This window comes from Bacillus rossius, chromosome 3 (assembly GCF_032445375.1).
Source record: "Bacillus rossius redtenbacheri isolate Brsri chromosome 3, Brsri_v3, whole genome shotgun sequence".
Classification (NCBI taxonomy): domain Eukaryota; kingdom Metazoa; phylum Arthropoda; class Insecta; order Phasmatodea; family Bacillidae; genus Bacillus; species Bacillus rossius.
The window spans coordinates 7,554,001-7,570,958 of NC_086332.1; the positions used below are offsets into that span (position 1 = coordinate 7,554,001).

At 40.5% G+C, this 16,958-nt stretch overlaps 1 protein-coding gene across 1 annotated transcript in view; it reads right to left on the reverse strand.

Annotated features, from left to right (window-relative positions):
* The window catches only part of LOC134530156 (unconventional myosin-Ie-like), a 103,276-nt gene that overhangs the window by 11,236 nt on the left and 75,082 nt on the right, over window positions 1-16,958 (reverse strand). Inside the window, exons 11-14 of the mRNA XM_063364781.1 lie at window positions 4,188-4,358; window positions 2,383-2,549; window positions 1,533-1,670; window positions 382-531 (exon numbers count right to left, since the gene is read on the reverse strand). Coding sequence (XP_063220851.1) covers window positions 382-531; window positions 1,533-1,670; window positions 2,383-2,549; window positions 4,188-4,358 — 626 coding nt within the window. The remainder of the gene's footprint in view (window positions 1-381; window positions 532-1,532; window positions 1,671-2,382; window positions 2,550-4,187; window positions 4,359-16,958) is intronic.

The window sequence follows — 16,958 nt, forward strand, 5'->3', positions numbered from 1 at the left end:
CTTATAAATCGATGAACGCCGGCTGCACGCACAAAAAATTGTCACGTTCCGCCCGAGCCGAGCGTGCAAGAACCGGCCAACCACCGTGCGAGAAAATCTTCTATAATATCAAACATGTTAAGGCGGGTTTTTTTAACTAATTGTTCGTGATTATATTTAAACAAATTATTTAAATTAAATTTGCAAAAACTGTAAATAATATTTGAAAATTAAAAAGTATGCAATTTTTCATGAATGTTTTCTTATGACGTTATCACGTAATATTATCGTCCGTAAACCGACTTTACAGACAACCGCCCCCCCCCTTTTTTTTTTTGTTAATAGCAAAAGCAGCTTCAGTGCACCGTGAGGTGTGTGCAGGCGCAGTGTGGAAGCCGTTACCTGTGCAGGAACTTCCTGAACGGCCGGCGGTACGCGAACCCTGCCCTGCGCACGCGAATGTTCTCCTTGAGCCCGAGGTACTCCACCTGGTGCCTCACTCGCTGGTCCTCCCAGTCCCGAGGCTTCTTCGTCTCGTTCGGCTTGATGCACCTGCGGGCACCACGCACCAACCAGACACTCATCTCCATCATGCTTGTTTTCAAGGGCGTCGCCAGGGGGGGGGGGGGGGTAGGGGGGGGCAGTTGCCCCCCCTAGAGCCTTAGAGATATAAAATAATGTAGCCAAATGAAAAAAAAAAAAAAACATACTTTTCCCACTACTTGCCCCCCCCCCCAGGCCATCGGCTGGCGACGCACTTCCTTGTCTTGCCAATTTTATACTGATATCAACACCTTTTTTGAAGTTACGCTGCTTCTTTAGGCACGTTATGAAAAAAATGATGAGTGAATTTTTACCATTCGCATGGCACAATGCAACAAAATTTTTCACAGGATGAAAAAAAAATAGCTACATACAAATAAAAATTATGTATGTGTTTTTAAATCTTATAGTTGAGTGATTGATGTTGAATACAGACGCATATCATTAAAAAAATGTTTTTATTTATTGTGAATATTAGTGATAGAAATTATGAATAAACATTTTCAAGCATATTTATTTAAGTGAGGTTATGTTCCCATATGTATAATTTATTTGCATTATAAATAATAAATTACTGCATTATTATTTAATAAATTAGAATAAACTCTCAGCACATTTATTAATTTTCATTACTAATTAAAATTAATCTTGATTATTTTACTAAATTTAATAATTAATTCTCTACACATTTTATGTTAATATTCAATACTGAGTATATATTTAAATTTTTAATTTTTATTGAATTCATACTTTACCAACCGTATTTATAACAACTCCAGTGCTTTTATTATTATATTTCTATTAATTATTTGCATGGAAGATTAAAGTCAGTTTTTTGTTCCACCAAGAAAGTATAATTTTAGAATTAATATTCAGTTACCTGCCAAATATCGATATAATAAATGTAAAAAGCTTATGCAGTAAAATACATATATATAAAAAAAACACATGCAAAAATGTTGGTTACGCACACAATGACGTAACTAAACTGATCTCATAAATGTACTCACCTGATGTAATGTGGCGTACACTTTATTAGTTCTTCAACTAACTTGTTTGCTTGAGATCTTATTTTGCTACCGGATGTCGTCGGTCGAGATTTAGTGTTTGCACTCACTTGATCTGGGAACAGACTTCTGATAAATGCACTGAAACAAAATAAATTTTTTATTAAGTTGCAAATGTTTGAGAAGAAATGGAGGTGTCAATAAGGCACAAAAAAGTTTGTACAGACAATAAAAACATATGACACGTATTAATAAAAATTATTAGGTACCATATTTTAATAAAAAATTGGTTGTCTGTAAAGTCGGTTTACGGACGATAGTTTAACGTGAAAACGTCATAACAAAACATTGATGAAATGATTGCATACTTATATGAATAAAATTGAATCATTTTTATTGAATTATCACTATTTTGTATGGATACAAAGGAGTGAAATGAAATCTACAATTTAATTGATAAATTTACTTTTATTTGCACTCATTAACTGAAATATGTTTATTACTTTAACGAAGAGATTATTTTAACTATCACTGTTATACATGTTTGCCATTTAACTTCTTCCAATCTGTGTTATTCTGTTAAGGATAGGACGATGATATGAAAAGTAGGAAACGAATGGGAGTGTTTCAAGTTTAATGTGCCTCGAAAAAGTGAAATGTCGATGGTTGTTCCAATAGAGTGGAAGAGAGATAGATGCGGCGCAAGCGTACAATGAGCGTAACGGGACAATGAGTCATCCTTTTTCGTGCGTGCAGCCGGCGTTCATCGATTTATTAGACGTTTTCACGTCTAAAAAAAAAAAAATACAAAACTTGAACACGGCGAGCAAGCTGGATGAAAGGGCCGACTCACTTGGCGCTGCTCTGCATGAGCTCGACGAGGTCGGGGAACAGCAGGTCCCTGTTGCGGTCGCAGAAGCCCTCCACGTCGTACGCCACCATGCCGGCGTAGTGGTGGATCACGAAGCCCTGCTGGCACTCCTGGTAGTGCTGGTTCGAGCCGGCAGTCGTCGTCATTTGCTGCGGGGCACATTCCGGGTGTCAACACTACGCACCCTATATTTACCTGTCAGCTAGCCAGGGCCAGAAGCCCAATGACAGGTGTTAATGATAATCTAATTTAATCTAAAGGTTAGGTACATTAATAATAATACTGTGTGGAATGGTTGGTTGGATTAGATAAAAAAACATTAAAATGACTATAAAACCAGGGTCATTCAAATATGAACCCCAACAATATGGTTCATTCGTCTCGAGTAGTGACATAAGCAGCGCTGCACGCCGGGAAATTTGTGAATTAAAACTTGAAGAGGTTATAGGAATACACACAGCCATTATACTCACGTCCGTCATTTCAGAATCGCTATGACAGTACCGGTGTCAGTTGCGCAATGAACTATTATTCATTTTTTTTTGCTAACAAAGGTGTAAAATCAACGAGATTTTGAAGAGACTACAAGCACATTTTGGTCATGCTACTCTGAGTTAAACTCAAGTGTTCGACAGGGCCGAGAAGTTTTGAAATGGTCGTGACAGTGTCCGGCGACCATCGTCAATAGAGACAACATTCAGACCGTGCGTAAGCATGGAAGGCATTGTGTTTGGTCCACTCAAGAAGGCATTAGGAGGGAAAAGATTTGCTCTTGAACAGTATGTACGCAGTTGGCTACTGGGGCAACCATTTTAATTTTTTTCACGAAGGGATCAAAAAGCTTCCTATCTGATGGGAGACAATACATTTCCGTTGAAGGAAACTATGTAGAAAAATAAGTTATTTCATTTGCATTTTCATAAATCACCAATAAATCTATATGAATAAATTCACGTTTATATTTAAATGACCCTTTTAATTACTAATCAAATTGTACATTTCAAACTAGAGAACAGTTATGTTTTCTGCCTGCTGTTTTCAAAAGTAGTGTCTAGTAAGAGGTGCATTTTATTTTAAATCAAACCAAAAATTAAAACTGAAAAATAATGAGTCATATTAAAAAAATTACTTACATTAAAAAGAACCATTACTTTTATTTACTATTTGGAACTTTAAGTGTGCTTACATGTTACTCATAGCTCTACAAGGACTTATGTGGCTTTCATAACCCAGCACACACCCTCAAATTGCTGGAAGGTGCAAAAAAATTACAGCAAAAATTCACCTATTACTATTAATATTACATACCCTGCTTGGAGTTCCAGCACTTAAAAAAATCTCAATTGTTTATGTTTCCTGTACCATTACAAGAAGAGATCCTGCCACTGCACATTATATCTCACAATCAGACTTTAATCTAGTTCCTTATGTATGAGTTTAAAGTAAAAGGGTCATTCACTACTAGATCCCCGCGCATTTAGATTCGTAGCAAGATCTGAAAAGTTCTATCTTCTGATCACAGCAGAAGAGTTGATCCTGACAAGTGAGGGAAGTGAATGTAGGTAGGCAGCATAAGCAGTGTGGGCAGTGTGAGCAATCTGAGCAGTGTGAGCAGTGTGAGCGGTGTGAGCGGTGTGAGTGCAGTGTGAGAGCAGTGTGAGAGCAGTGTGAGAGCAGTGTGAGAGCAGTGTGAGAGCGGTGTGAGAGCAGTGTGAGAGCAGTGTGAACAGTGTGAGCAGTGTGAGCGGTGTGAGAAGTCTGAGCAGTGTGAGCAATGTGAGCAGTACCTTCTTCAGGTCTTGGTCCACTCCGTCGGAGACGGCGTGCATCGTGGCACACACGTCGTCCATGATGGAGAACAGTCCCGGCGGCCTCTTGCTCTCTATCAGGTCACACACTATCTTGTTGTTGAAGTACTCTATCGGTGTCCACTTTATGTTCTCAGACACATACTCTTCCTGTAACACATCAAACATTTTTTAAAAAATACAATTAATTACCTAGCCTTTTCAGCAAATGTTGATAGGACAAATATTAAAGTTTATTTCTCTATAAACACAGAAGTCCAAAAAACAGTTTGTGGCATGTGTAAGAGTCATATAAATTCATTAATAGATTTAAGGGTACAGACAAGAAAAAATGTTATCCTTTGAGAGTATAAAATTAATGATTATGCAGATGTCCGCCGCACCGTGTTTTTAACACTGTTATATGCTAAAATAATGTTAATTTTCATGTTCCATTATGAAAGCTCGAAGCAGACTTAAAATTTAGTTTTTGTAACTGTTCGGATTTGTAAATATTGTGTGTAATTTAGTGTATAGTGTTTGAAACATTTTAATTTTGAACATCCCGTGCTGCTTGCTAGCAGCGCCAAGTTTCTCAAGTTGGCTGCCTGCCGAGGTGGGTAGACCTGCAGCTTTCGGCAACGAAGCAACAGTTGTTGTTCAACCATCATGGCGGTAAGCTGTGCTATCGTGCACGCTTACTGCTAATCGAGTTGATTGCAAGTGCATCATCATTGTGTCGTTTTATCTGGATTTTACAGTCCCGTACGTCTCTAGACAAAACAGTAACATAACCATAGCTGGAACACAAAGATAAACTCAATATTTAATAATGTCACGAACGTGAGAAGGGCCGCGGCGCGCGCAGGTTCGGAGCTGGCTGGCGGCCCACCATGGCCACTGACGTCATGTGGCCGCCGCAACGTGAGACGTGCCGCGCGCGCCTCGTGGATTGCGGGGGTCGTCGCTTCCCCCCTCCCCCAACGCTCCCCTCTGCACCCCTAGCGACGCTCTGCCTAGGCGGCGTTATCTGACACCTGGCAGCTGGGGTGTTCCGCGGGTCGCCACGCGAGCTACCGACGTCTGTCTCGATAATTCTGGCGTCGGGTCTGCGCGAAATGACGCGACTGTCCCCAGCTGCACTAGTGAATTCTAGAAGTGGCGCCTGGGCCTATATAAGCCCAGGACGCCGGTCTCCGAGAGTTCAGTTCAGTTCCGGGGCGATAGTCTGGGCGATAGTGCCGCGGGTGCGGCGAGAGTCCCGAGCGAAGTCCCGAGCGAAGCGTCGAGCGGACCCTCGGCGAAGGGAAGTGCGTCGGCGGCGACGGAGTCCCGCGACGGAGACCCACGAGGGGCGCGGCGGAGACCCACGAGGGGTGCTGCGGCGAGAGTTGAACCAGGCAGCCGGGGACAGCCGGGGACAGCCGGGAGCAGCCGGGGGCAGCCGGGGGCAGCCGGGAGCAGCCGGGAGCAGCCGGGGGCAGCCGGGAGCAGCCGGGGGCAGCCGGGGGCAGCCGGGGGCAGCCGGGGACAGCCGAGGACAGCCGGGAGCAGCCGGGGGCAGCCGGGAGCAGCCGGGGGCAGCCGGGGGCAGCCGGGGGCAGCCGGGAGCAGCCGGGGACAGCCGGGGGCAGCCGGGGGCAGCCGGGGGCAGCTGGGAGTAGCCGGGGGCAGCCGGGGACAGCTGGGTCAGCCCGGGGCAGCCGAGGGCATATGGGGGCAGCTGGGGGCAGCTGGGTCAGCCCGGGACAGCTGGGGGCAGCCAGTGTCGGGCGTCTCGGCTGGCGAGGTACTCGCTCGTGCTGCGGTCGAACCTGCCAATGCCGAAGCAGCTCAAATTGGCCCGAGTGAAAGTAGTCCTTCACTATCGGATACTACCGCTAAGTGCTTCGTTAAAATTAGTTCTGAAAAACATCGGAGAGAGTTCCCTTGATATTTTTTACCGAGATGATGTTCCAGATAGTAAATTTAAAAAAAAAAAAGAGATCCGAGACATGAAAAAAATATACATGTTAAAAAGTTTATTCGGTTAAGAAATAAAAATCTACGTTTCAAAACTCTATGCTTTTTCTTTGAATCATGTTATCTGCTGTTTTTACACACTTTCTAAGCATTAGTTTTAAATCCCTTTCAAGGTCTTTCTGAAAATTTCAGCACAGTAGCAGTCTTCAAAAAATGTACGAGATGCTTTTTAAAATTAAGGCTTTGCAACAGAAGGAAGATTGCTAACATGCAGTAGGCATACATTAAAGTAGATCTTAATCAATACCATTCGATTGAATAACACAATAAATGTTTAAGTGTTTTGAGTAGAGCAGTGTTTCTTTGTTCGTGGGCGGATGTACATTGGTCTCGGTAGTAGCTGCCACACTAGCACAGCCACAAAGCAAGGACGATAGAGAGTGGCTGGCAACTCAATGCTATAACAGACGCTCTTAATTTTCTTTGGAAATCAGCCAGCTGTGCGGTATTTATTGTCAAACCGAACAACCTGAAAGTCGTTAACTTTTCGAAAGTAGATGTTGGCAACATTGATTTATTTCTATTGTGGTCGTTAATTGCTGAGCATATGAACCGTATTAAGGTTGAGTTTATTTATTTTTCTTTTGTTTCAAACATCAAAAACTGCATAGCCGCAAAGTTAAAATGTTGAAAAATAATCTGAGATTATAGTGCAAAAAAAAAAAAAGGAACACAACACAAGCATAGCAAAGCAGCTATGCTAATTTCATTGCTACCAAAATAATTTGACATTGTCAAAAATTATTCCAAAGTATAATATTTTGCCATCATAATCGTGATAACGTCTTATATTCCTGAGTGGAGTGTAGTATCTACACTGCACATTGTAGACTCTATTCGGCATATGGCAGAGAAGAGAGGAGATTGTGACTGGGCTAAAGATGTGCTCATTAGACTAGCAGGGGTTATAGATCTTGTTGCTGAAGAAGGTCGGTATCATCGGCATTGCTATCAGCGCTTCAATGTGTGTGGATCTTCAAAGCCCGGAACAGTACAGAAGAGTGGGAGACAACCTGATAAACTACGTGAGGAAGCATTCCGAGGTTTATGTCAATTTATCGAAGAAAATGAGGATTGTCAATTTATCGAAGAAAATGAGGATTGTCAATTCACAATCAGCGAGCTTGTAGAAAATTTGGCTGAAATAAGTTCGGATACGCAATCATACAGCGAGAAGCATTTGAAACGGAAACTTTCCGAACATTATGGTGAAAATATAAATATAACACACTTGCCAGGCAAACAAGGTGTTGTTTGTTTTTCGGATGTTATAAGTACAACAATTACAGATAAATGGTACACCGAAAGAAGAACTGACGAAAAAGAAGAAGAAAAAAGGATAGTTGTAGCTGCAGCCAACTTGATAAGACAAGAAATACTTTCCCGTCCTTACGAACATGACTTTTTTCCGACTGTAGAAGAAATGAAGACAGGTAATACAGAGCTGGTAGGCGGATTACTGAAGCTATTTACAAGTACAGTTTTGGCTCCAAAAAAAAAGAACAAAAGGATTCAGTCAAAATGGAAAGGAAAAAATTGTGTCTTCAGCATCAGATTATTGCTGCACTTCGACCTAGGTCATTTACTTCACCTCTGCAAGTAGGTCTGGGTGTTTACCTGCACAGGAAATTTGGATCTAAAAATCTTGTTGATCTGTTGTCAAACTTCGGTATTTGCTCATCTTACAGTGAAGTGGTTAGGTATGAGTCCTCCGTCGCTACTAATGCACAAGCCACTGTAGATGACCATGCATATATACAGTTTGTGTATGATAATGCCGATCACAATGTGCAGACTCTTGATGGTCATCGAACTTTCCACGCAATGGGTGGCATTAAGTGTGTAACGCCTGCAACAGCTGTTAAAACAGAAAAAAAAGTACCTAGAAAAGGTGTTATTTCAGCAGCTAGCACAAGTTCTTTAGGATTAAGTAAAATATCATTCTACAAACAGCCTAGCAGATCTGGTTATAGTAATATAATAGTGCAAGATGTTATGGAACTTCAATTGAAACCAAAAAGTGCTGAGATTGCCCAGCAACTTGATTATTTATGGATGTCAGGAACATGGCTAGATATTTTGCCTCGTTGTAACTGGTCGGGCTTTATGGAGCGAGTTTGTCAAAATGAAGAATTTGAAATATCAGCTGTTTTACCATTGCCATTTTTTTAATATGGATCCAGGGAATCTTTCTACAATATATTCATCACTACTACAAGCAGCAGAAGAAGGAATCAAACGTGGTCAATCGAATGTGATGGTGACATATGACCAGCCACTTTTTGCTAAAGCTATTGAAATGGTTTTAGCATCATCTCCAGAAAGTCCACTGAATTTTGTTGTCGTACGTCTCGGTGGATTTCACCTTCTGCTCTCGTACATGGGATCTATGGGTCATATAATGAGTGGAAGTGGATTAGAAAATCTATGGCAGATAGTATATGCCAAGAATAGTGTAGTGCACATGCTAAGTGGACGAGCATACTCAAGAGCGTTTCGTGCTCATTTATTGACCCTACAAGCTTTAACTACTCTCATCCTTGAGAAGACTGTCGAAGATACCGCCTTTCTTGAATGTTTGCGACAGTGTTACACTTTAATGTTCAACAAACCTTCAAATCTCCAAAATATTTTTGAAGGCCAGTCTCTACAGAAGCTAACTGAACTTCTATTGGAGGAAATGAAGAATGTCGAAACAAATGGTGGGCGCACTGCCAAATTATGGACTCAGTACACGAATATGGTCAACATTATGTGTTTGTTTATCCGAGCTGAGCGTTGTGGTGACTGGCAGCTGCATCTTTATGCTATTCAACAGATGCTACCATACTTTCATTCTGCTGGCCACTTCAACTATGCCAAATCTGCTCATGTATACCTTCAAGAAATGATTCAGCTTGAAGATAAAATGAATCCAGACGAATTTCAGAAGTTCACCAAACAAGGATATTTCACTATTCGCCGATCAAGCAAATTCTGGTCGGGTATATGGTCTGATATGACCATTGAACAGGTACTAATGCGATCAATGAAGAGTACTGGAGGTCTCACGCATGGCCGCGGAATTTCATCATCCACTCTTGCAAAATGGATCCATGCAGCACCTAATACATCGAGAGTTGTGGATGCTGTAGAAGAAATTGGTGGAGTTTGGATCGAATCCTCAGAACAGCACACTGATCTCAGGTTATCAAGACAAGATAGAGATAGATCTGACATTCAGTCTTTCATAAATTGGCTTCATGAACACAATCCCTTTCAAAGACTCTCAGATGACCTAACTTCTCTTTCCAGTGGGGTGATTGGAGACAAATCTTTAAACTGTGACAAAGCTTGGGAAGTTGGCCAATCAAATCTTAAGAACACTGTAGGCAAATGTTTTTCTGAAGTTCACTACCGACGCACAGACAAGGTGAAGTGTTTAGACAATGCAAGTAAAGCTGTAAGAGTACACAATGAAGAAATTGTGATCCACCCAAACCAACTTTTCCACAGAATGCTGTGCCTTGTAAGAAGTGATGAAGAGCTGGCATCCTTCTTAGCATACGAACTGGCTGCTCATCCACCATCGCTGTTTGATGATGTATCTATTCGTAAGGGCACGAAGTCGTCTCTTGTACATGTCCTTGATGAATTGTCGTCAAATCAGTTGTCTCTTCCAGATAATGCAGTATATACAATTGATGGTGGCCATTTACTGCACAAAGTTGTTTGGCTTCGTCCAGCAACATTCAAGCAGATATGTCAGCAGTATGTTAAATATGTTGAGGACCATTATGTTCACTGTTACATCGTATTCGACGGATATCAAGCAGGGCCCAGCACAAAAGATGTTGAGCATTTATGCAGACAAAAAAATAGAAATTCAGTAAAAGTAAGTGTCGAAGACAATATTCATGTGCAGTGTTCACAACAAGACTAACAAATATGGATTCATCAAACTTATGAAAAACCATCTCCAAAAAGCTGGGTGTAATGTTTATGAAGCAGATGGAGATGCAGATACGGCTATTGTTACCAAAGCCACAGAGTTAGCATTGTCAGGTCCATCTGTGCTTGTTGGAGAAGATACTGATCTGCTAGTCTTGTTGATCACGCATGCAACAGCTGACACACATATGTTGATACCTGGTACGAAAACAAAACCAGATCGCATATATAGCAGTCAGAAGATGCAAGCCAGTTTAGGGAACATGAAGAAATACATGTTGTTCCTTCATGCATTTACAGGGTGCGATACCACTTCTGCTCCTTTCAACAAAGGGAAAAAGAATGCATACAAACTGCTTTTTGATAATGATTTGCTTCAAAGTCAAATTGAAGTCTTTAATAGTTCATCATCATCCAAAGATTCAGTTGCAGATGCCGGAGAGAAATTTTTTCTAGCAATGTATGGCGCTAAGGGACAATATGATCTTGACACAGCAAGACATCACCTTTACCTTAAGACTGTGGGCAAGCAGCAAGTCAGTGGTAGCTTTAACTTAGCAAAACTCCCGCCCACAACGGCAGCAGCACGCCAGCATTCCCTACGCGTTTATTTACAAGTGCAGCAGTGGAAACATGTGGATCTTTCGCCCACAGAATGGGGCTGGATGCTTAACAACAATAGGCTCCTTCCAGTTCCAACACTACAAAAACCTGCTCCAGACAACCTCATGAAACTTGTAATGTGCAACTGCAAAATTTCATGTGGAAAAAACTGTGAGTGCAAACGAAGTGGACTTGAATGTTCTGGTATGTGTGGTCAATGTTCTGGATATGGCTGTAGCAATAGTCCTTTTATAAGCACCAACTGTGAATTTGGTGAAGAAGAAGAAGTTGCTGACATTGATGTGCAAAGTGCATTAAATTAATAATTTCCTTTCTGTTGATTCAAATTTGATAGGACAAAATTGAGTGTCTGAATTTTCTTTGTTTTGATATGTTTAATTTCAAGTTCTTCGATTCTGATAATAAGGAATCATGTTTACCATTCAGTATATAATTGTTTGTTAATTCCTTAATATTTATATGAAATTTAATTCCGAGCAAACACCTGCAAAAAACATTTATATAAACCACAAAATATGTCAGTCTTGAAGGATGCAATGACTTTTAAACAATTGTGACAATTTCAATATGTTGTACAAAGTGACTTTCATAAAATTGTTTGGTGACCATTTGCATTTACACATAATTAACATGTCAACAGCATTCATTAACATTTTGTTTTAATGCTTAATAGTATTTACTATTTATTAATAAGACTTGCAGTGTATTTATGTAAATAACAGAAAACATGCTGACCAGTAAAATATATGGTTTACAGATGGAACTGGACAAATTATATTGACATTAAAACTGTACTTTCTGTGGTACAGTGGAAATAAATAAAAATTATAGATTTTGAAATAAATTAAAAATAAATCAGTTCACGAGTTTTATATCTCATAACATAAAAATGTATTTCCGAGAATATTATTGGTTATTAAAAAAAGAGGGCAGAGTTCGACAATAATAACTTTATACTACTTTATTGACGAGACATAGGATAACATTGCATGAAGAAATACACTTTGATGTTTCAAATTTAGGGTAAAAATTCTGCTGCAATATGCTGTGTATTTAATTTCCTTGTAAGCTAACGCCACCGCGCAAAGAAACACTTTCTAAAAGGCTAATTATTTGCGTATGTTATATATTAAAATTGTTTTCGATAGGTTTTTCTATGCTCTACAACTTTTGTTTGAAACGTTTTTGAATGCGATCTACCGTTTTGATGTAAATTCTTAAGTTTTTCAGCCTAAAGTAAAAACAACGATTAACGGCAATACTTTAAACAACGAAACGCAAACATCAGGTAAAGAAATTATGTGTATAGTAACATTTATGGAAAGATAAATTTATAGGAAGTATGTAGGAAAAAAAACATCCCGAAAAGTGAAACCGTTTAGTTGCTACGAATTTTTTAGTAAATACATGTGAAAATTCAAAATGGTGACAGTATTTTTCAAAATGGCGGAAAACCCGCAACCGGAATTTTTTGGGATTTTTGTATGGACGCAAAGGAAGGTGTCCTAGACATTTTTCCAGTAGTCCCGGTTTGTTATTTTTAATGTCCGGGTTTGCCTTCATTTTTGCCTAATTTGATTGGACTATTGGGGGAAGTCTTCATTTCACAGACGAGAGAGCCACACCCGAAGTTCCCCGAAGTTCAACCTCGATTTTTTCCCCCGTTCTATCTCATTGTATAAATCGGTGTGGCATTAAATTTTGCGGTCGATTAGGATAGGTTAGCTACATAATAAATACTTTAAAACATTGTGGATGGTTGGTTATATTAGGTAAGTATAGCTACGTTAAAAATACTGTAAAATCATTTTATGGTTGCTTAGCAAATAAATTTTTAATATGTAGCTATCTAGCGCTAGGAAACCGTTTACATGATTTCACAGTATCTTTAAAGTAGTTATCCTAACCAAATCAACCGTCCACAATGTTTTAAAGTATTTATAATGTAGCTAACCTAACTTAATTGACAGTTAGTTATCATGAGTTACAATGAACAAAAATTAAACCGAAGATGCACGATCGGACGTTTGACACTCTCGTCTGTGAAAAGAAGGCTTCCCAGTTGTTTGGCGCCCTGGGGCCAGGGCACAGGCGCTTGCAGAACAACGGGAGTTTGTCTGCAGACCCACTGCTAGTGTCGTGGAGTGGGATAGAGTGGAGGTAGGCCGAGGGAGGGGCGAACAGCAAGGCCGCCTCACCACTTTCACTGCCGCCGCGGGCTGGCTGTGGCGCTCCGTGCGTGACTGCGTGGTCACGTGCGGGCAACCAGCTCGTTCACTCGGGAAGCCTTCAGTTCACACACGAGAGAGCCAAACCACCGATCATGCATCTTCGGTGTTTTTTTTTTTTTTTGTTCATTGTAAATAAATATGGCGGTGTTGATAAAAGGAAAGACCATTAACAAAAAACGGTATTTATTTGTACGCCGCCATATGTTTCGTTTGCCGTGTGTCCGCGAATGTTTATTTTGGACAACTCATGATAACTAATGGTCAATTAGGTTAGGTTAGCTACATTATAAATACTTTAAAACATTGTGGACGGTTGATTTGGTTACGATAGCTACATTAAAGATACTGTGAAATCATGTAAACGGTTTCCTAGCCCTGGATAGCTACATATTAAAAAGTTATTTGCTAAGCAACCATAAAATGATTTTACAATATTTTTAATGTAGCTATACTTACCTAATATAACCAACCATCCACAATGTTTTAAAGTATTTTTAATGTAGCTAACCTATCCTAATCGACCGCAAAATTTAATGCCACGCCGGTTTATACAATGAGACAGAACGGCGTACGACGTATGAGTAAGCTACATCCCAAATAAATACACCTGTTGTGGTACTGTGGCTCTCTCGTCTGTGAAATGAAGGCTTCCCCGTTCACTCGCGGTGCTGACAGAGAACCGCACGTCAGGCGGCATCAGCGTGCGTACAGTCAGCATTCGTCCACTGACCGAGCACGATGAGTAACGTGAATGCTGCAAGGAAGTGTCCTTAGGTATACATCATCCAGCTTGATTGACACTGTTAGATTGTGTTACTATGTATTTAAAAAAAAATATCTTTCAATTAAACGGCTCTGAAAACAAAATAAATAAATTGAAACCCGTGCAGAAAAAGGACGATGCTAAACTATTCGTCCATAACAATAACAAAAAAGAATTCACAGTTGACCCCACAACAATTCAGTGCTTGATGGCATATCCTTATGACATGATCACTAACTTTAATCTTCTTAGCATCGATTCTAAAAGATTTTTTGTGTGAATTTTGGACCTATTTAAATAAATTCTTTGGCTATAAAAAAAATTTAAGATTTTCTTTACATGTAATCTGCGGTGTTTTATTCTCAGTATTGTTTTATTGTAGCCCATAGTGCTCACTAGGGTCTAAGTGTGGCGACTGGGTGGTGGTTGCAGGACGTGAGGTGTACAACAGACATTCCTTGACGACCCCAGCTGTATGCCTCGGTGACAACCTTCTGAAAGTAATGGGCGCTATCATTGCCCAGCTTCTGTACGCTAGGTCTCAGGTTTATACACATCTTATCCATAATGGCAGGTACAACGTGACAGTTACCTGTCACAGCTGCCATCATACATCCTCATGCCATTATGCTTCCACCGGCATTCTAGACTGTAGCCTGCAGGTTCTTACACAGGAGCACTTCGTACTTCTTTCTACTCACACGTCTTTTGTCCGATGAATCAAACAGAATTGCTATTCATCAGTAAATAACACTCGCCTCCAAAACTCCGGTGCTTACAAAAGCAAGCCTCTTTATTCTTCTTTACTTACAAAGAGCTTCTTCCGGCTTGTGCGTCCCACTGGCCCAGCTGTGGACAACATCTATCTTTATGTCGATGCTGATGTAGCAGCTTCTGCATCAGATCGAAGCGCAGGACCACAAACATGAATATTTTGCTGCATCGACTGCAAAATGCTTCTCTTCTCGTCGATTCGGTCGACGTTGCGTTTTTATTGTTGTTTGTCTTAATATATTGTGCTCAAATCAAATCAAACAATAACAATAGTGTTCTAATATCAATTGCGCTCCAATTTTTTTTCGAGTCTTCCGACGAACAATAACAATCTCGGCACAAACTAACGAGTAGCGAGCAAATAAGACCCGTCATTACTCACCGAAGCCAAACGAGCGGCATCAGAAGTCAGCCTAGTATAGCTGGGTCACCCGGCCTGTATGATCGAGGCTTTAGGAACAGATAGCACTAACACAGCCGCGGTGGTAAGCAACACGACATCCACTTTAAGTCTAGTGGGAGGTGTTACGAGGCTTTAGGAACAGATAGCACTAACACAGCCGCGGTGGTAAGCAACACGACATCCACTTCAAATATAGTGGGAGGTGTTATTGGCTGGCCCACAGACGTCTCCATAGAGACTGTTCTATTTACTTGTAAGATTAAAAATATCAATTATTAGCTAAACGCAGAAAATTCGTTTTCACAACACACCCTATTTTAATCATGTATGATTTTTTTTTTCATTGATTATGTGATCACTAGACACTTGTATCCATGCAAATAAACAAAAAAAAAACATACAGGTTAAACAAAAATTAACTTAAGTTCGTAATAGAACTGAGACACATTGCTAGTTTTCTAAATAAAGCTTTGGTACCTGCGCATATTTTTCTGTACCAGTATGTCACAAGTCGCAGACCACAATTCCAATTTCACTGTCCCTTGCATGCAGTACAAACAAGAGGCTTGGATTTGCAACCGCCGATACAGAAAACGTCAAGGCTATCGCGAAGGAACTGTAGGTTACAACAGAGCATTCACGCGAGGCGCCTAGCCGTGTGTTCCAGTTTGCAAGTACTTTCCCTCAGTCGTTCTGCCACGCCCCTGCGGCAGCCGCGAGCGTACAGCTGCCGGCTGAGCGAACAGCATCCGGCTGAGCGCACAGCATCCGGCTGAGCGCACAGCTGCCGGCTGAGCGCACAGCTGCCGGCTGAGCGGACAGCTGCAGGTTCAACTGACAGCTGCACGCTGAGCAGACAGCCGCGGGCTGAGCTGACAGCCGCGGGCTGAGCTGACAGCCGTCGGCTGAGCTGACTGCTGCACGCTGAACGGACAGCTACAGGCTAAGAGTTGCACTGTCCGTTACGCTCTGATGAGTCATCGCCTCGACTTACCCTACCGGCTTTACATAAATTTTCACTTAAATAATTTAAACCAGTTTTAAAAATATAAGTATAAAATACTAACCATTTTTTATTTTAAAACTTTCTAAGTTTTGCATGAATTTAAAAAAAAATACGTATAACAAATTGTTTTTAAACTTACGATCAAAAATAATCTACAGGTAGGCAACTATTGAAGCTCATTAGTTTAAATTGGTTTGTTATTTTGTTTCAAACAATCATACCATTTATATTAAAACGGGTTCTAGATAGGTAAAGAGCTTTCACCTGGATAAAATTGAGTTTTAAATGGCAGAATTAAAATCTATAACGAAATAGAAAAACACCGTGCGTTGAATGTGCTCTAACATCGCAGCAATTCAATCTGTGTCAACTTTGCAGAAAACATCACATGTTCGGCGGAAAGTAACTAAAACCAGCACTGCACCATGTTTACTCATTTACAATATCAAATCGTGACTAAGTAACAAAGCAACACTGAGAAGAGATAGTAACAACATTTCTTCAATTACTAACGCTGACAGACGACGGAGCAGCTCGTCTATTTCAATGTCTATACCAATAAGAGAATACCGTGATATCGATTCGCTGAAAATAATTATACCATCTCACAATAATTCTTACGGCCATAAATATTTTACTTAAAGACTGCCCTGACGATAAAATTTCGCTATTAATTATTAACTTCCATAACTGGGAACCAAGAAAGGCCAATGTTTGGGTTTAAAGTTACCCCGTTTTAGACGCGGCCTGCCATTTTTTTACTTATACAAGCATTGCTGAAACAAGTTAGGCTTAATCCAATAATTTAGTAAAGTCTCAGGTAAGCGATTATTGTGGAATTACATTAATACTGATACTACCCCACTGATATATGAGCTGAACAGTAGTAGCTTCTCACACAGTTGAAACTGCATGTGTTTGTAACAGCTCCCCTTGCATCACCCACATTTTTTCATAACTTTGGAGAGGGAGGGGATATATATCCCCTATTATTAGCAGCTATTTTTTCTCCTGCATT